General features: G+C 36.7%; 1 protein-coding gene across 7 annotated transcripts in view; it reads right to left on the minus strand.

The window, feature by feature from the left end:
- The window catches only part of CTNNA3 (catenin alpha 3), a 1,666,571-nt gene that overhangs the window by 1,618,142 nt on the left and 26,556 nt on the right, over positions 1 to 21,873 (minus strand). For 6 of the 7 annotated variants that reach the window (XM_038534067.1, XM_038534068.1, XM_038534070.1 and 3 more), the window contains exon 2: positions 1,008 to 1,111. In XM_038534067.1, coding sequence (XP_038389995.1) covers positions 1,008 to 1,106 — 99 coding nt within the window. In that variant the 5' untranslated portion in view covers positions 1,107 to 1,111. Of the gene's footprint in view, positions 1 to 1,007; positions 1,112 to 21,873 lie in introns of those variants that run through there. The other variant, XM_038534069.1, reaches the window with a different exon arrangement.

Genomic DNA, 21,873 nt, shown 5'->3' on the forward strand with positions numbered 1-21,873 from the left:
GAGGGAACATGGTGGGGGATGGGGCGAAATAGATAAAGGGAATTAAGAGTACACTTATCTCGATGAGCACTGAGAAATGTGCAGAATTGTTGAATCATATTGTATACCTGAAACTAATGTAACATTGTATGTTAATTATACTTGAATAAAAGAAAATAAGTTAATTTTTCTTAGGAGGTATAATGTGTGGTAAACTTCCTAAAGGGAAGTTCCTTTACAAATTTTAGGTTAAGGACAAATATTTAAATCTATAGCATAATATAAGTTTTTTCAAGCTCTGCTTTAAGAACTCCAATAAATAATATCTGGACTTGCATAATAAGTCAGAAAATCATGATGTATATCATAAAAGGATTACTGACTTTATGAAAGACTTCACCACACAGTGTCTTAAAGAGCTGTTTTTCTCATACATTTTGGTATTTTAAAAATAATTTCCTATTTGACAAATGAGCCACCATGTGCCTTGGGACAAGTCATTGAAATTCTCTAGGCTCAATTTCCTCATCTATTATAAAGATGGTTTTAACCATGCTGCCTACCTCATTCAGTTTTCATGACTATAAAACAAGAGATTTCATATAAAGTTACTTTGAAAGTTGTATGTATATATTTTTATGCTGTTACTTTTTTTAAGATTTTATTTATTTATTTGAGAGAGCACAAGTGGAAGGGAGGGAGAGAGACAAGTAGACTCCACACTGAGCATGGACCCCCATAGGGCTCAGTCTCACAACCCCTAGAAATGATTACCTGAGCCAAAATCAAGAATTGGATGCTTAACCAACTGAGCTACCCAGTGACACCATGGCTATTGCTTTTAAAATAGAATCAGAGGGGAGAAGGGGTACTTTCCAAAATATTTTATTACTACTAAATATATACTTTTTATATTTGAACAGCATTTTAAAAAGCAATTTTAGATGACATATTCACTCTATAAAGATCAAATCTTCCCTTGATTTGCTATCTACTTTTCCCATTTTTCATTTCCATGGTCTTAATACCTGGATTATGAGCGGCTCCAGTAGCTTCTCTACAGTAAATGTTTGGACCTGCAGATCCTGAGGATCAATATTCAGTGTGATTGGTGTTTCAGCTGACATGCTGCCTGTGCACAAAAACAAAGAGACACTTATTAATAAAAAAAATACTTTCTAAAGGGAAGCGCTAATGAAAATTATAGAGTGCATGAAATTTGTATTCAGCACCTCTTCCTGATATCGACTGTAACCCTCAGAGGACCAGGGTGACAAGTCTACCAACAGAGAAATGAGATATTCCCTAGGTGTTTTCCAAGCTCGTGTGGTCTAGGCTTAGATCCTCTAACAAAGTAATCTATGCTAGTATGTTCATAACTAAAATAATAACCCAGGGTGGGTTTGCATCTGTTCAGGAGTCTTAAATAAAAAAAACAGCCAGGTTGGTGAGACATAACTTACAGCATGCAAGTCCTCTGACTTCTAAGAAATCATAGCACTGAGGCAGCCAGCGCTCATATTTTGCTTGTTCTTATTAATGATAACTCAGATGAGGAGCCAAGTAGGACTTTGGAAAACGTGATACATCTCTATTTGTTTGGGGAACTGCTTGAGTGTTTTGATTGAAGAAGAAAGCTAGGGGCAATTTACTTTCCTATACAGAAAATAGACTAATTTAAATTGTCATAGTTATTATAAAAAGAGAAAAGAGATTGCTATACAGGCAAGACAAAATAAGAAAAGAATGACTAGCCATCTTTAAGGTATTACCATTAATCTTAAAATCAGTGAGATATTTACATAAGAATACACAAATAATTCAAATGACCATTTGTGGCATTTATATCATAATTCAAATTAACAAATTGGCCATAAAAACTATCGCCCATCAAGCCCACAAATGTGTATTAACTTATTCACAGTCAAGCATTTACTAAAGGCCCACAGAGATAAGCAGTAAGAAACATGTATCTTAGTCTGTTAAAAAAATTTTAAGTCTATAGAAATATGTGTTATTATCAATGCAAAAACCTTCCTACTTAGATATTACCTATTTTTTTTTAAGATTTTATTTATTTGTTCATGAGAGACAGAGAGAGAGAGGCAGAGACACAGGCAGAGGGAGAAGTAGGCTCCATGCAGGGAGCTCCATGTGAGACCCAGTCCCAGGACCCTGGACTCATCACCTGAGCCAAAGGCAGACACTCAACCACTGAGCCACCCAGGCACCCTGACATTACCCACTTTCTTCTATAGTTTCCTATACTTGCAGGTAAGAGAACATAAGATTCTTCCCCTAGAAAATATTCAGATATTCCTTATGGCACCCATGGAAACTAAAACAAAAATAATTAGGAAGTACTTCAGTAGTCCCCCCTTATCTACATGTTTTCCTTTCTGTGGCTTCAGTTACCCACAGTCAATCGTGATCCAGTCCAGAAACAGATGATTTTTCTTCTACCTTATCATCAGAAAGTAAAAAGAAGCTCATGCTACATCACAACGCCTGGGTTATTCACCTCACTTCATTTCATCTCAAGATAAAGATGGAGTCCAAGGAGATATTTTGAAGAAAAGAGAGAGATCATATCACATAATATCTATTACAGTATATTGTTATCATTGTTTTATTTTATTATCGGTTATTGTTATGAACCTGTTGCCATACCTACTTTATACATTAAACATTATCACAAGTACAAATGAGGGAAAAGGGAAAAAAAGAAGCAAAGAATAAGTACACATTTTCATGGTGTTTCTCTTCTCCAGAATCAATCTGTTCAAAACTCCTTTCAATCCCACTGATTCTAGGAGAGAGGATTTTTCTTTTTTCTATACCCTTGCCTCCAACCCCAAGGATACCAGAGTCTCAGGGTAGGGCCCATATTCCCTCCCAAACATTCCCCCTGAGAGTCTATTCCCATTGTCCTCCTAGACTTTTTCAACACCCATTGGCCTAGTTCCATAAAATCAGCATCTCTTGGCTCATCAACCTCTCCTACTCTAGTGGATCCTTCCATAGATCCATAAATATGTTATTGTGTGTATTCCAAAAATAATCATGATCACCATGTGTATGTGGAAGTGGAAAGATCAGTGCTTCACCAAAGCCTTTCCACACTGTACACTTGACACGCATGCAGAGAGACATACACATGAAACCATCCTATAACTAAAAAACCATCCTCATTAACTCTTATTTTGGTGAACTCTAATTCTTAGATTAATAACAAATTTGTTTATTTGGGTTTTTTTGAGGGAGGTAGGCAGAGAGAGGGAGGGACAGAAAGAATCCTAAGCAGCTTCCACACCCAGCACAGAGCCCAACACAGAGCTCAATCTCATGACCCTGATCATGATCTGTGCTGAAATCAAGAGCTGGACATTTAACCAGCTAAGTAACCCAGGCACTCTCATAATTTTTTTTTAAACAGAGGCAAATTATATACCAATTCTTAATTGTGCAGGGAGGGGGAATGTCAATGCCCTGAATCCCCGCATTGTTCAAGGGTCAACTGTACTATAAATGTCTAGAATTTTATATAAAACCCACCAGCACATTTGATTTCAGAGACAGAATATGCTTTCTGAAATGTAACACATTTCTACACACAACCCAAAAGGCCTGTTCAGGGCCTCTTTGCCCCCTTCCAGACTATCCTGTGTGTCCTGTTTTTAGTCTGTCCTTAATTCTACCACAAGCCACTCATACAAAGTGCTTACAATTCCTTTAATTTTTAAAGACATTTTTGCCTTGGAAAAAAAATATTCAAATTGTACTAAGTGAAAAAATATTGCTTGAATTCCTTTTCAAATGGAAGTATAAATTACTCTTATTCTGATATAAAAATATATGAAGTATTCTGAAATATGCTTCAAGTAAAAAATGTTCCTGTTGAAGAAATAACTTTAACTAAGGGTACTCATTTAAAATAAAGCATATCTGGGTACCTGGGTGACTCAGTGGTTGAGTGTCTGCCTTTGGCTCAGGGTGTGATCCTGAGATCCCAGGATGGAGTCCCGCATCAGGTTCCCTGCAGGGAGCCTGCTTCTCCCTCTGCCTATGTCTCTGCCTCTCTCTGTGTCTCTCATGAATAAATAAATAAAATCTTTAAAAAAAATAAAATGAAATGAAATGTAAGAAAATAAAATAAAGCATATCAGAGGGGAGGTGGGTGAGATGATGGGTAAAATAGGTAAAGAGGATTAAGAGTACACTTACTGTGATGAGCACTGAGCAATGTTTACAATTCTTGAATCACTATACTGTACACTTAAAACTAATATAACACGGTATGTTAACTATACTGGAACTAAAATTTAAAACTTAATTTTAAAAATCACGGGTTTTAATCTCCAGTTTTTACATGTAAGGAACCTGGGATCAAGAGAAGTTGGGTGAATTGTCTAAGGTGATACAGCTTATTAATCATTAAGAAGAGAAATCTGCTTATAAATGATCAATTGCTCCTATTCTGCTGCATATGAGTCAGTAAGAATAGTGCTTCCCATCACCCCCCTCCCAGGCCCCAGCACCTGGCAAAACCCCAACCCAGGCACAAATATCCTTTTATGCAAGTAAAACATAGATATGAAAGCATAACTATTATGCATTCTAACCACCCATGTATAAATATGGTTGACATTCTTTAAAAAAAATCATAATTTTAAAACACATATATATGAATAAGATACAAAGCCCTATGATTTACGCCTTTATTATCTTGTTTCTCTTCCCTTTTCACTGGTTTTATTTCCTTCCTAAAAGTAGAAACATAATCTCTTTTCTCAGCTACTGATCTTAAATATAGAAGTTATGTTTCAAGAAAGGTTCCATCACTATTGCCAAATGGTTTCTCTCAAACGCATTTCTAGGATTGAAATGTCTTGTTTTAGATTGGCTTGGTTATGGTTTTGGTTTTAGCTTTTTCCAATCATTTCACCTACCACTTTGATTCCCTCTAACAGAAGCAAATCTAAATTGACAAATAGGATATTCCCATGGTGACCCTTCTGCATAGCCCAGAGCCAATATATATAATAAAGTATGTCCTTCAGTCTCCATAACCATACAGTTCTATCAAATGAGTACTCACAAAGGAGTTCATTTGTTACCCCTCATGACAGGTACTATCCTACATATAAATCAAGTCAAGATTACTGACATTGCTTTTGTTCTTTCCTATCAGGGACAAAAAGTAGAGGACACTGTTGTGAACTAAAATAAGATCTAAGTGGACTTTCATAGCCTTTAGAAACATGTTCTTTCACAGAAATCCATTCACAATTGATTTTCAAAGCTACATTGAGCAACAGAATTTGGAGGAAAATAAAAAATTAAGAATAAAAATTATCCACATCATATATAATCCTGCTAGAAGAATGTTTTTCAACCCAGTGATAAAAGACAAACCTAATTCAGCCAAGATCTTCTAGATCTCTTATTATGTCTTTAATACACATTAAGTAAAGAAAGTTGTTGAGTTCATTTTTTTCATGGCAAAATGATAAAATAATAAAGCAACAAGTCCTTAAAGAAACTTGGCTATATGTAATTATTCTTCTTTGAATAAATGCTGTTTCTTATAAAAATCTTTTGGATCTCTCCTGTTCAGTAATCCTGATTGATTGGAGATCAGGGCAGTAATAGCCAGAAAGCTGCAGAATTTTGCAAATGAAGTTAAAGCAAGGTCAAAGTCTTACAAATTGTCACCAAATCCTTATAGCAATACCACAATGTGAATCCAAAATAAAAATCCTACTAGGTTGTTGGTATTGTAATCTAGGGTATTCGCATTTTTTAAAGATTTTATTTATTTGTTCATAATAGACATAGAGAGAGAGATAAAGAGAGAGAGAGAGAGAGAGAGAGAGAGAGAGAGGGACACAGGCAGAGGGAGAAGCAGGCTCCATGCTGGGAGCCCAATGCGGGACTCGATCCCGGGACTCCAGGATCGTGCCCTGGGCCAAAGGCAAGTGCTAAACCACTGAGCCACCCAGGAATCCCCAGGTACTTGCATTTTATAATCCATAAAATCTCAAGAGTTAGGGAGTACTTCCCAAACAATTCAAGGATGACTCCTACAACATCCTTCATCTCAACAATGTACTGGACTTAGATGAATAGAAATAATGAGATGCTCACTATACAATTAGATTCTGGGATTACTTTTTTTTTTTATTTGAGAGAGCACACGAATGAGAGAGAGAGGGGGGCACAGGGAGAAGAACAAGCAGACTTCCCACCAAGCAGTGGACCCCAAGACCCTGGAATCACGACCTGAGCCAAAGGCAGACATTTAACTGACTGAGACATCCAGGTGCCATAGGATTTACTTGTATAAAGTTCCTCCATATGTTGAATTGAAATCTGCCACTTTTGGACTTTTCTCCAATAGAGACTATTTTATAAAGTGGAAAAGGTTTGCAGACAAAAAGACTGGATTAAAATCCCAGTCAAGTTTTCAGATTCAAAGGGAGGGAAACAAATCACTTGACAGCAGTAATATATGTCTTCAGGGAGAGTTCTTAAGGTGGAGCAAATGCAACCATGTGGATCTTTCCCTTCTCCCCACACTATCTTATCCACAATACCTGAATTTCCTTTATTCTACTTTATTTCCCTGCATGAAACTGAACTCATATCAATTTTAAATTCATTTAATTTAACAAGCGTTTCATTGTTAAATGCAGCTAACTCTGAGGTCATGGAGTACACATAATTCAATCATACATTAATACAAACTAGCTCATTACTCTCCATCTGATACCCATATATGTCACTATTATAGTACAAACCACATTGTATCAGTCATATCATGGCAGTAGAATGCTAGATCAGAGAGATGCACACAGAGGTCAATGGAAAGCTTCACCATTTCCAAAATTTGCCTTGGGGTAGCCATTCCCTCTCAAACACTAAGGAGCAGCCTGGGTGGCTCAGTGGTTTAGTGCTGCCTTTGGGCCAGGGTGTGATCCTGGAGACTGGGGATCAAGTCCCATATCGGGCTCTCTGTGTGGAGCCTGTTTCTCCTTCTGCCTGTGTCTCTGCCTCTCTCTCTCTATCCCTCTCTGTGCTTCTTGTGAATATATAAAATCTTAAAAAAAAAAAATTAAAGAGAAAATTTTTCCACCTACTCCTCCTAACTGTAACACATGATCCCCCTCTCTCCAAATCCTGAAGTTCAGGCTCCTCTCAGGAAAGCTGTAACCCTTCTACATAAGTTGACATGTTCTTATGAGATGGCTTGGAAATCTAATCATCTACAATATGGTTTCGACAGAAAAGTCCCTAATACCAAATATCTAGTTTTTTAAAAAAATTAACTTTGTAACAGTTTGAAAGGTGACAGGTTATTCTGAGACTATTAAATTCCATGTCAGAGTCATCATACTTACCTAATTAATCTCTTTGTACCCACTTTTCAACTAAGTTCGATTCTTTTTTACAAGGATTACTATAAACCCAAATCTCCCCATCATATATTTGGACAATTAATATTTATTTGCCCTTAAGTGCAGAATTTTTTTTCCTCCTGACATTTCATCCTGTAGAATATGGACTTTTGTTCCCACCAATCAAAAGTTGATATTAGAAAATCCAACATGTTAACACCTCCTCCCAGTTTTCTATTTACCCATTAATCATTCAGTATGAATTTTATAGTCTCCAGTTAAACCACTGGACAAGTGAAAGCCAGGTATGAAAACTTATTTTGATACCACTAGAAACATCTTTTCAGATACATGATGATCAAGTAATAAACACTGTAGATATGATTTTTTAATCAGTTAATTATTTTTGTGAAATAACCCATTTTTCATCTTCTAAAAAAACACATAAGGATTTTTTTAATGTTTTACTGAAATAAAGACACCCTTTCCTTCCTATTTAAGAATTCAATTTTTAAAAAATCTAGTTTGACATAACTCACTCCTAGAGAAGCCATGCAATTTAAATTTGTTTTTTTTTTTTTATTTATGATAGTCACACAGAGAGAGAGAGGGGGGCAGAGGGAGAAGCAGGCTCCATGCACCAGGAGCCCGACGTGGGATTCGATCCTGGGTGTCCAGGATCGCGCCCTGGGCCAAAGGCAGACGCTAAACCGCCGCGCCACCCAGGGATCCCCATGCAATTTATTTACATTTTAATCCTTCAGTTTTCCTACAGTTTGGTGCCTAGATGTCCAGTCTAATTTTAGAGACCACCTTTTCACCTCTTTTGAAAAATAAGGATATTTATTCTTCTCTTGCTTTCTAATAGGTCTGTTATTTCTGAATGACCCCCAGTTCTGTGATCACATTTGCAGATCATCTTAGAATTAAGGGATACCTTTTTCAAAAGATACATAACTCAACTAATTTAAACAGACTAACTCCTTTATTTTCATCATCTAGAGTTTCAATTCTTTTTTAATTAATTAAAAATTTTATTAAGTAATACAAAGTTCAACAACATATATGGTTGGTTAAAAACAAGTTTCTCTCCTATCCTTGTCCTCTGGCCATCTAATTTCTCTCCCACAGGCAACTACTATGATCATTTTCACATAGAGTTTCAAAGATATCAGACAAGACCAGCATTTAAGTATTTATATTTAATACAAATTCTAACATACCTGCCTCTTCCACTTAATTCAATTCCCTGTTTCAGTGCTGTTCCACCTTGCCAATGTGACATTGTAGTATCATAACTTATACGTATGATCTGTCAGTTGTTAATCTCATATCATCTGACTCACGCAGAGGACATAGCCCTTCCTTATTTTTTTTATTTCTCTTTCTCTCAGTCTATAACTTTGGAAGTTCCTTTTTCTTTCCGTCAGCATTCCTTCCAACTCTAACAAATGAGAATTGCTTTAGCCTTCCCAAAATTATTTTTCCTAGTTTCAGCTATTCTCTTTTATTTGTCTTAAGTAATATGTCCCTTTTCCCATCTTAATCCATATTCTTTTCAAATTTGTGCTTGTCACACAAAAACACTATGATGTGGGGCCATTGATGTTATTGTTAAATGATTATTTATGAAGCACTTAAATATGTCAATCACCACCCTAGATTCTGGTAAAAGAAAAAGCTGGGGCACCTGGGGTGGCTCAGTGGTTGAACACCTACCTTTGGCTCAGGTCATGATCTCTGGGTCCAGGGATCAAGTCCTGCATTAGGCTCCCCACACGAAGCCTGCTTTTCCCTCTGCCTATGTCTCTGTCTCTCCATGTCTCTCACAAATAAATAAATTTTTTTTAAAAGAAAAAGTAAAAATAAATAAATAAATAAATAAATAAATAAATAATAAGAAAAAAGAAAAAGTAGTAAATCTGAGGCTCAGCTGACTATCTTCTTTCTTCATTTTTGATTCATCAAATTTCCCTTTGGTCATATACAGTCCCTTAAAATCATATTTACCTTTAATCTGAAAAATCTGAAATTTGCTTGACATCAATGACACATGTGTAACTGTGTCTAACAATGTTTTATTTACAATTGTCACCTCTATAATAATACAGTCACTTTCTCCCAAACCAGTACTGTCTACAGACCTGGACAAGAGCTGCCCTACCCAGATCCTCATGTTTTGGAAGAGTCCATGGGACCAAGGTAATGTGTCCTCCCAGAACCCAGACATACCCTTCCTGATATGCTCAAGGCATCTGGTACCCCCACCTCTCTGCTCAAGCAGCCCAAACCTACTTTCAGGACCTATGCCAGCCTGTTCCTAGAATCCATTCTACAAAAATAAACAACTCAACATGCCCATCCTTACACTTGAGAGGTAGCCCAGAAGCAGCTTCCCCCCAAAAATTATGAGTTTAATGGAGTTTGTATGTGCAGGCTGGACTGTCCACTTGCATGATTTTTCTATGCCCTAATCATTGTCACACTAACACACCCACAAGCTTTTATGGTTTTATCTGCAAATAGGTTTCTTTTCCTCAAGTTCAAAGTGTTTTAATCAAAAAAAATAAAATAAAATAAAGTGTTTTAATCATGTTAATATATACCCTGCAGGGATCCCTGGGTGGCGCAGCGGTTTGGCGCCTGTCTTTGGCCCAGGGCGCGATCCTGGAGACCTGGGATCGAATCCCACGTCGGGCTCCCGGTGCATGGAGCCTGCTTCTCCCTCTGCCTGTGTCTCTGCCTCTCTCTCTCTCTCTCTCTGTGACTATCATAAATAAATTAAAATATATATATATACCCTGCATTGTAATTATGCAGAGAAAATCACATGGGAAAAGGTCAATAATTAATAAATAATAATAAATATAGATACCTAAAAAGACACAAAAAAAATATAATATCATAGCAATAAATCCTGAATTGAATGTTTCTTTTATGCTTGAGGCCTCTTAAATGCAAAGCAGAGCCAGAAGTGGAAGGAGAGGGGGCAGACCAAAAATCAGGGCAAGAACGAGTTTCCCATTCACCACCTCATTCTCATAAGAAACTTCAAGGAATCTAAGAATTCTAAATCCAAACCTCCATTTATACCTGTGGGCCTCCATTTATACCTTCACTCAGCTCACTACCAATGTTAAAAACAAGCCTGCCCAAACTTTCTACCTTTCCATGTCACCAAGTTCTTACTAATCAGATTTACTTCTTTCCTTGTTTCCTCAATCTTCTAAGACACAATCGACCCTGAGGTAGGGTAAAAAATCATCAGTTGTTCCACTTCTTAAGATGCCTAAGTGGCTCAGTAGTTGGCATCTGCCTTCCGCTCAAGGAGTGATCCCAGAGTTCCAGGATCGAGTCCCACATCAGGTTCCCCACAGGGAGCCTGCTTCTCCCTCTGCCTATGTCTCTGCCTCTCTCTGCGTTTCTCATTAATAAATAAATAAAATCTTTAAAAAAAAAAAAGACTTCTTGAAATTTTCAAAAGTATCAAAGTGTTTCAAAATTTCAAAATGTATCATCTTACTATGTTACTGCAACCATTTTTTTTAATTTGTAGCAGGAAAATTCTTCACATGATAAGCTTCTGCAACAATACCACTTCTCTTTTCCTATCTCTTTTCCCTTCATCCAAATATATACAAAATCCTATACAAAAGTGTATATTCACTATATGTTTATTTTTCTACTTTCATTAAAATTATTTGTGAACATTCAATATTATATTCAGAAGAAAATAAATAAAATCTCAAATATTCAAAAAATACAACAGAAATATTCAATTCAGGATTTATTGCTATCTATGATACTGTATTTGTGTCTTTTTAGGTAGCTATATTTATTATTATTTATTAATTAGTGACCTTTTCCCGTGTGATTTTCCTCTGTATAATTACAATACACAGTAATTTTTAACATTATTTTTCTATGTGCTAGTTATTGTCATAACAGTAACACACTCACACACTTTTATGGTTTTATCTGCAAATAGGTTTCTTTTCCTCAAGTTTAAGATGTTTTAATCACGTCAACAAGCCTCCCACCGAAGTATCTTTGGACTTCATGAGATCTCATTTAGTGTAACTCTATTTAGTGAAATACAAAGGAGATATTTTTTATAAGGTGTCAAATGCAACCATCATCACAAATATTAATCTTATCTAATACTCTACACTTCTAAAATATCAGAAAAAAAATGGTGAGCAACTAGTCAAAGGTTTCTTAATCTTGAAATAATGTCATAAAAGAGAGTATTTATTTTGTCATTAAAAATTTATCTTGAGGGGTACCTGGTTGGCTCAGATCCCAGGGTCCTGAGATAGAGCCCATGAGAGCCTGTTTCTTCATCTCCCTCTGCTCCTCCCCCAGCTCATGCTCTTTCTCTCTCTCTCTCTCTCTGTCTCTCTCTCAAATAAATAAATAAAATATTTTTTTAAAAATCTATCAGGGTGCCTGGATGGCTCAGTTGGTTAAGCATCCAACTCTTGATTTCAGCTCAGGTCATGATCTCAGGATTGTGCAGTCAAGCCCTGCATCAGGCTCCTCACTCAGCATGGAGTCTACTTGTCTCTCTCTCCCTCTGCCCCTCCCTTACTCCCTTGTGCATTCTCTCTCTATATATATAAGCAAATTTTTTTTAAAAATTTATCTTGAGTGCATAGCAAAACTCTGTAAGCCTCATTTTCCCTTATCAGCCCTCCTCCCTTTCAGAAAGTTTAGCATATGTAGTGAGGAATAAGGTGAAGGATTGGAACCAAATGTTAAGTGACATTATATGTATTTTTATGACAAAAATATATATATATACACACAAATACACAAGTTTAAATAAAGAAATGGAAATGGGACACAAGGGATTTGCTGCACAATAATATCACAGTTGATTTTATACAACTATCTTGGCTAGAGTAAAATAAAATGGAAAGAGGACAACTATAATAAAAAATCTCCACTACAATTTCTATATACACCTGTTTTGGGTTTTTTTTAAGATTTTATTTATTTATTCATGAGAGACACAGAGAGAGAGTCAGAGACACACGCAGAGGGAGAAGCAGGCTCTTCATAGGGAGCCCGAGGTGGGACGTGATCCCAGACCCAGGATCAAAACCTGAGCTGAAGGCAGATGCTCAACCGCTGAGCCACCAGGCATCCCTACAGACCTGTTTTCCAAGACCACCTCCCTCGCCACCCCATCCCACCTCCATAGTTCCAATGTCATCATTTCTGGCTTATTTGGCCCACCAAGAAAGAATTACAGACATCTTTACTTACTTGGTACACAAAAGGAGCTCAGTTTCTGAGGGTCAACAAAATCAAACAATTGCCCAATATATATGATGAAGAAATAGTTGGGTTCTTTCTTTTCAGATGTTCTTCCTACACTTTACAAATACTTTCCGCACATTTATTTGGAGATGGAAAATAAGTATAAGCTCTTCTACCTAGCCTTTTCATCAGCTATAACAGCAATTGTGTGAGATCAGAGGTTCCCCTAGACTACAGGCCATCATTCATTTATTCATTCATTCAACTTATATTTATTGAGTTTCTACTTTACACCAGTCAGAGATTAGGGGAGACCATAAACAATAAATATAATAAAAAGAAAATGATTAGTACATTAGAAAATGACATATATATGAGAAAAAAAGAAAAAGTAGAACAGAATAAGCAGGATTCAGGGGAAGAGACATGGAGAGCAGACTGCAATATTAAATAAGATCAAGATTATCTTCACTGAGGGCATTTGAGCAGAGTTGAAGTGGTGAGGAAATTAGCCAAGCAGATACCTGGAAGCAGAGCCCTCCAGGCAGAGATAACAGCTAGAGCAAAAAGCTTGAGGCAGGAGAGTGCTGGCTTATTAGCAAAACAGCAAGGAGGCCAGTGTATGTGGGTAGAATGAGCTACAAAATACATAGTAAGGGTGATCAGAAAGATAATGCAGTTGAAGGTGGGTGGCTATAGATCCTGTTGAACTACATGGAAAATACAACAGAGGTTTCACCACTACAGAAACATGACCTGATTTATATTTTGGAAGGATCACTCTGACCAATAAAATGAAATATGAGGGGCAAGAGTAGAAGCAGGAACCTCGTCATTAGGCTCCTGCAGTAACTTAGACCTGGATAAGTGTAGGGGAAGTGGACAGAAGTGATCAGTTTGTAGATATATTTTGTCACTTGAGCCCATAGTAATTCCTGACAGACTGGACATAGGGAAAAAAATTCAAGATGTCTTTAAGTTTTTCAGTCTGCAGCAACTGGAAGACTGGAGTTGCCATTAACTACGGCGGACATGGCTGCAGGTCCTCCTAGGAAAAGGATGAGTCCAGTTTGAGACATGAGAAATTTGAGATGCATATGACACATCCAAGTGAAGATGTTAAGTAGGCAGTTAGATATATAAGAGCAAAATTTGAGAAAGAAGTCTAGGATGAAAATATAAATTTTAGAGTTGTCACCACAAAGGTGGATATAATGTGACCACCAAGGGAACAACCGGACTAGGAAGAGCAGGTCAGAGTCAAAGGACTGTTGGGAATGAATGGAAATATATGTGGTAGTACTCAGATAAGGAATATAGAATTAAGATTTGCCTTTCAATAAATGAGAAAAATATCCTCCTCTGGGCAAATGATTTAGAAAAAGATGCCACCCTCTGGGCAGACAGCCCTGCAGGTGTTAACAGGAAGGCCCAGGGATCCCTGGGTGGCGCAGCGGTTTGGCGCCTGCCTTTGGCCCAGGGCACGATTCTGGAGACCCGGGATCGAGTCCCACGTCGGGCTCCCGGTGCATGGAGCCTGCTCCTCCCTCTGCCTGTGTCTCTGCCTCTCTCTCTGTGTGTGTGTGTGACTATCATAAATAAATAAAAATTAAAAAAAAAAAAAAAGGAAGGCCCATAGTTTGCACAGCAGAAGGAGGGCTAGGTTTCAGCTTCACTTAGCCTCTCAGCAGGAAAACATGCAGCAGCTAGTGTGAGACACCCGGCTGTCCCCCACTGTCTGCTATGGGATATTTTTTTTAAGTGAGCTCCACATCCAGCATGGAGCCCAATGCAGGGCTCAAACTCAAGACCCTGAAATGAAGAGCTGAGATCAAGAGTCAGACGCTCAACCAACTGAACCACCCAGGTGCTCCAGCTGCAAAATTTCTTAAATTCTCCTGCATGTCCTCACTACTGGATCTCAGAAATTAAGAGCACTGGCTAAACCTAGACTGCCTACGTGAGAATCTAGGTTCTGTTCTCTGCTCATTGGTGACTTTAGACAAGTTATTCAATCTTCCTAAATATCAGTTTCCTCATCTGTAAAATGAGAATAGTAAGAGTACCCTCCTCAAAGGGATCTTAAAGATTAAGGAAAATTCATATAAAAGACATAATTTAGCCAATAATTGACACCTAGCAAGTGCTCAACAAATATTAGTTGATATTACTAACCCCTTTTCAGTAGGAGAACAAAGTCCACTAGTCTACATTTAGGATAAACATATCTCTTTACCTATAGAGCTTTAATTATTATTCAAGAATGCTTTCACTCTTTGTTCCCATAACAAAAGAGTTTAAAATAAAGTTTCCCTCTGGTGCCTCATTTTATTGAATCTCTTAACTTAAATTCTAAGGCATATGTCCTACATGGGCATTAATTAGAAAAGCAACATGCCTAAATACCCCAGAAAAAAATCCTAATCCACTACAACCTCATAAAGGATCTTGAGCCCTTTGAAATCAATTCCAGAGTGGTGCATAAAAGGTATGCTCTGGGCAACCCAGGTGGCTTAGCGGTTTAGCGCCACCTTCAGCCAAGGGCCTGATCCTGGAGACCTGGGATTGAGTTTTGAGTCCCACATCTGGCTCCCTGCATGGAGCCTGCTTCTCCCTCTACCTGTGTCTCTGCCTCTCTCTCTCTCTCTCTCATGAATAAATAAATAAAATCTTTAAAATATATATAAATAAATAATTAATTAATTAATTAATTAATGGTATGCTCCAGGGTTAGATCTACAGTTGTTAAATGCACTACATTTGGGATCCTTAAGAGTGTGCACTTTTTATTTCCTTAGCTTCCAAGAACTCTGGGTTTCAACAGAACAAGACAATTTATATTTCAAACTTAAAAAGTAAGTATGTTTAGCATGTTATAATTCAAACTTTAAGCATCTGAAGTTCTCTTTAATAAACCTCTATAATCTTATTGACATTCTTTGAAAAATTATCAAATTGAGTGCTTCCTCAAAAAAATTATGAGTTTTATGGATTCTTTATGAGAACACCCAAGCAAAATTAAATTAAATTGAAATAATTGCTTACTCTAGCCATACTAACCAAAATAAAACTTCCCTGCACACACAACCTAGATGAGGGCTGCAAAAATGGTTTTAAAAAGCCAAAAGAGGGACACCTGGGTGGCTCAGCAGTTGAGCACCTACCTTTGACTCAGGGCATGATCCTGCTAGGTCCTGGGATCGAATCCCACATCGGGATCCCTGCATGGAGCCTGCTTCTTCCTCTGCCTACATCTCTGCCTCTCTCTCTTTCTCTGTGTGTGTGTCTCATGAATAAATAAATCTTTTTTTAAAAGTCAAAATATTAAAAAAAAAAAAGTCAAAATATTGCCTTAACTAATGTGAAGTAAAACAAAGGAAAACATTTTACTTATATTTAGGTCTTATGCTATGTCCCTCTTACTGTGAATGGCTAGTCAAGTTTAATCTCCCTCCAAAATTTAAAAAAAAAATAAAAAAGCAAAAAGTTATAATTCAACTTCTAACTTAACTGCAAAGTAACATTGTATATAAAAATTTTACATGAAGACCTCACTACCCTTCTCCTGATAATACATCTTTCATGTTATTTTTTTAAATGCCAGTTCACACTAAAAGCTCACCCTATATTTCACAATGGCACACATTTTCAAAATTGCAGCTAAGGAGAAAGGACAGAAATGCCCCATGGTTATCCTATATAGCAATGCCTTTCAACTTAAGGACATTTTGTACCTATAAAAATTATAACAGAACTGAAACACTGTGAGATCCCATCTCATATAAGCCCAGCATGAAGGTTACCTACATATTATTTAAAAAGCCAAAGAACTAAATTAGCCCAATTGAAATCTAAGAAGATAATCTAATACATGAGACCTCAGACAAGCTTTCATTGAATCACCCAGAATAAGAATAACCTTCAGCTATAAGGCATCAACTTTAAGCAACCAGGGCAGAAGTAACATGCCCTTCATATACACCTTGAAAGTGACAGTGGCTTTTGTTGCTGTAAATCCAGTGGGCCTGTGGGTTGGTTCCACTCCATATTATAAGACAGCTCAAATATATATGAAGTCCCCTAAGGTATGTTATTTTTGAAAGGCAGAGAACAGAAAGAATAGTGAAAAAAGTAAAATTCTTATCAACCTCATTTTGAAGCTAAAAAAACCCCATTTCTTCTATATTCTCTGATTAGCTAGAAATAAATAACAGCCTGCTTACCAGAATAAAGAAAATGAGACTAAAGTCTTTGAAAACACTATATTCATTTTCCTATGTATCTATCAATACACTTGGGAAACCAAGAGTATATAACTTTTTTTAAAACTTCAGGTCCTTCCTCGCCTCCATATTTCCACTTTTCCATATTCCTTTAACAGAGTTTTTAAAAGTCTGTGCCAGAATCTTTCAATTTAACCAACCAAATTCACTATTTTACCACTACTTTTAAAATTTTTCCCCAGGAATTCTGCCTATATATCTACTAACCCTATTTAACTATTTCTCCCACCTGGTCAGTATTCTCTCTATAAGACATAAAAGGCTTTCTTCTCTGGCTTTAAAACACCACTTTCTACCCTTCTGGCATTCTTTCCCAATATCTTTTGCTGGCTCCAGCTTATCTACTACTTCCTGTTAAGAAGGGGTCTTACCCTAAAGTTCAATTCCTTACATCCTACTCATTGCTCACGTTATATTGCTTTGTCTAAGTAATCTCTTTCAGTTCAACTTAGAACCTCAGATTCTACAGTACAGGTCTCTCACCTAAGCTTCAGAGCTCCCAAATTGACCACTGGGCCATCTGACAGGCACCTCAAAACTGAAATTATGATCTTTTACCCAAAATCTGCTGCCATCACTTCAGTTCTGATCTAGATTAATGACCATCATACAGCTGCACACCCAACCCAGAACCATGAACATCATCCTAGAATATTTTTCTTTCACTCTGCCTCTCTCTTCATACCATATTAGTGAAAAAAAAATCATATTGCTTCTATTGCCCTAACTCCTCTTGTATTGTCCATGTCTTCTCCATTTCCATTACTACTTCCTCAGTTCATACCCTCTTTATTTTTTTTAAAGATTTTATTTATTTATTAATGAGAGACACAGAGGGAGAGAGAGAGAGAGGCAGAGACACAGGCAAAGGGAGAAGCAGGCTCCATGCAGGGAGTCTGACATGGGACTCGATCCCGGGTCTCCAGGATCAGGCCCTGGGCTGAAGGCAGCGCTAAACTGCTGAGCTACCCAGGCCGCTCTCATACCCTCTTTAAACTGATTTAGACTTCATAATGATACCCTAACTGGTCTCCCTTCTGGCTTTTGACAACCTCCAATTCATCCTTCAAATTATTCCTTAAGTGATCTATATAAAATAAGATAATGTTACACTAAATCCCTGCTTGAAACTTTCAATGATTCTCCATTTTGACACAATAAAATTCAGATTTCACTGAATGACTGAAGGCAATTTGGTCTGTCCCATGTCTCTAGCTTTCTCACCCCCTTTGATCCTCCTCTTCCCTGTACGCCATCCATGCTAGACAATTTGAAATTCTCTGAATGGATCATACTGGTTTATGCCCCTAAACTTTTATTCACTCTGCTCCCTCTGCCTAAAGTGCCCCTCTCCAACAGCCACTTGACAAATACTTATTCATCATTCAACTTCAACTCAAACAATCCTCTCTATATCACACACACACACACACACACACACACACCATAACAGAAATAAGTAATGCTTCCTTATCTCTGTATCCTATAAAGATCTCTAAGAGAATTATCATCATCATCCTACCAACTCATAGGATTTCTTATACTATATGGTAGAGTAAATGAATGTTTATATCACTTCCTTCCATCAAAACTAATAGAAGAGAAAAAAATTAAGTTAAAACCATTATACTCAAGGAAACTTGTCAGTACCCCAAATTACAAAGAAAGAAATATAGTGAAATCTTGAACAAATTTCAAGATTTGTTGTCAACAAACCGCAGCCCGGGTGGCTCAGCGGTTTAGCGCCACCTTCAGTCTAGGGCCTGATCCTGCAGACCGGGGATCGAGTCCCACATCAGGCTCCTTGCATGGAGCCTGCTTCTCCCTCTGCCTGTGTCTCTGCCTCTCTCTCTCTCTCTCTCTCTCTCTCTCTGTCTCTTTCTCTCTCATGAATAAATAAATAAAATCTAAAAAAAAAAAGAAAGAAAGAAAGAAAGGGCAAGAGCCTATACACATCTCAGTAGTAAATAATTTTCCCTAAAAGTGCCAGAACCCTGAAATTCCTGTCTACTCATCCTTTGATTAGAGTATTAAGATGTAGGGCATGGATAGATCTAGGATCAAAGGGGGATATCCCTATAAAGACCCTTTGAGACTACAGAAACACAGGGATGGTAGGGCAGGATTAGCATGATGACATGCTACTTCTGTCTATGACTAAGCCCACCCCACCTAGCCGAGGGAACTGCGAGACACCCAGCAGAGTGAAGGAAAGAAAAAATGCTGAATCACTAGTTTGTAACGCTGATAGCCTATACTTAAAGGATTTTGCCACGCAAATGGATGTCAAAAGAAAGCCAGGATAGTAATACTTACATCAGACAAAATAGACTTTAAAACAAAGACTGTAACAAGAGACAAAGAAGGAAAGACATGATATAATAATAAAGGGGGCAATCCAACAAGAAGACATAGCAATTGTAAATATTTATGTACCCAACATGGGAGCACCCAAATCTATAAAACAATTAATAACAAACATAAAGGAAATAATTGATATTAATATAACAATAGTAGGGCACTTTATATCTCACTTATATCAATGGACAGATCATCCAAACAGAAAATCAACAAGGAAATGATGGCTTTCAATGACACACTGGGCCAGATGGATTTAACAGATATATTCAGAACATTCCATCCTAAAACAGCAGAATACACATTCTTCTCAATTACACATGTAACATCCTTCAGAATGGATCACATATTAGTCCCACAAAACAAATCTCAACCAATTCAAAAATATCAGTCATACTATTATGTTTCCTGACCACAATGCTATGAAACTAGAAATCAACCGTAAGAAAAAATCTGGCACAAATACATGGAGTAAATAACATGCTACTAAACAATGAATGGATCAACCAGGAAATCAAAGAAGTTAATAAGTACATGGAAACACATGAAAATGAAAACACAATGGTCCAAAATCTTAAGGATGCAGCAAAAAGCATTCTAAGAGGGAATTTTATAGCCATACAGGCCTATCTCAAGAAACATGAAAAATCTCAAACAACCTAACCTTACACCTAAAAGGGAACTAGAAAAGAACAAACAAAACCAAATGCCAGCAGAAGGAAGGAAATAATAAAGATCAGGGCAGAAATAAATGATATGGAAACTAAAATAAATAAATAAATAAATAAAACAATAGAACAGATCAACAAAACTAGGAGCTGGTTCTTTTCAAGATCAACAAATATGATTAACCACTAGCCAGACCTTTAAAAAGAGAGAGAAAGAGAGAGAGAAAGAGAAAGAGAGAGGACTCAAATCACAAATCAAAGAGAAGTAACAACCAACAGCACAGAAATTCAGACAATTGTAACAGAATATTATGAAAAATTAAATGCCAACAAATTAGACAATCCAGAAGAAATGGATAAATTCCTAGAAACATAAAATCTACCAAACTTAAGCAGGAAGAATAGAAAATTTGAACAGACCAATTAACAGTAACAAAATGTAATCAGTAATCAAAACACTTCCAACAAACAACTCCAGGACCAAATTTGCTTTCACAGGCAAATTTTACCAAATATTAAAAGAGTTATACCTATTCTTCTCAAACTATTCTAAAACATAGAAAATGAAGGAAAACTTCCAAATTCATTCTATGAGGCCATATCAAAACCAGATAAAGACACCACAAAGAAAAAAAAAATACAGAGAACTACAGGCTGATATCTCTGATGAACATAGATGGAAAAACCTTCAACAAAAACTAGTAAACCGTATCCAACAACACATTTTAAAAAGCATACACTACAATCAAGTGTGATTTATTCTTGGGATGCAAGGGTGGTTCAATACTCATAAATCAATCAATATGATATACCACATTAATAAAAGAAAGGATAAGAACCATATGATCAATAGATGCAGAAAAAGCATTTGAAAAGTACAACATCTATTCATGACAAAAACTCTCAACAAAGTAGGTCTACAGGAAACATACCTTGACATAATAAAGGCTATCTATGAAAAATCCACCACTAACATCAACCTTGATGGGGAAAAACTGAGAGGTCAAGAACAAGATAGGGATGTGCACTCTCACTATTACTATTTAGCATAGTACTGGAAGTCTTAGCCTCAGCAATCAGATAACAGAAAGACATAAAAGGCACTCAAATCACGAAGGAAGAAGAAAAACTTTCACTATTTGCAGATGACATGATACTCTATAAAGAAAACCCAAAAAAAAAAAAAGAAAGAAAACTCAAAAGACTCCACCAAAAAACTACTAGAACTGATAAATGATTCAGTAAAGTCATAACTACAGAATCAATGCGTAGAATCTGTTGCATTCCTATATGCCAATAATGATGCAGCAGAAAGAGAAATTTAAAAAAAAACACTCCATCAAACTCCAATAAAAAAGTATACAAAAAAAAGAAAAAAGAAAAGAAAACCACTCCATTTACAATTGCACCAAAAACAATAAAATATCTAGGATAAAGTTAGGTGAAAAAGAGGTGGAAGACCTGTACTCTGAAAACTATAATATAAACACTGATGAGGGCACCTGGGTCACTCAGTCAGTTAAGCATCATTCTTCAGCTCAGGTCATGATCCCAGGGTTCTGGGATTGAGCTCCATGTTGGGCTTCCTGCTCAGCAGGGAGTCTGCTTCTCCCTCTCCTTCTGTTCATTCTCTTTCTCTCCTTCTCTCTCTCTTTCTCTCTTTCAAATAAATAAATAAATAAATAAATAAATAAATAAATAAAATCTTTTTTATCTCTCTCTCTCTTTCAAATAAATAAATAAATATAAATAAATAAATAAAATCTTTTTTAAAAAACACTGATGAAAGAAATTCAACATGATACAAAGAAATGGAAAGACATTCCATGCCCATGGGTTGGAAGAACAGATATTATTAAAATGTCTATACCACCCAAAACAATCTATACATTTAATACTATCCCTATCAAAATACCAATGGCA

This window comes from Canis lupus, chromosome 4 (genome assembly GCF_011100685.1).
Source record: "Canis lupus familiaris isolate Mischka breed German Shepherd chromosome 4, alternate assembly UU_Cfam_GSD_1.0, whole genome shotgun sequence".
In the NCBI taxonomy this organism is placed as follows: Eukaryota; Metazoa; Chordata; class Mammalia; order Carnivora; family Canidae; genus Canis; species Canis lupus.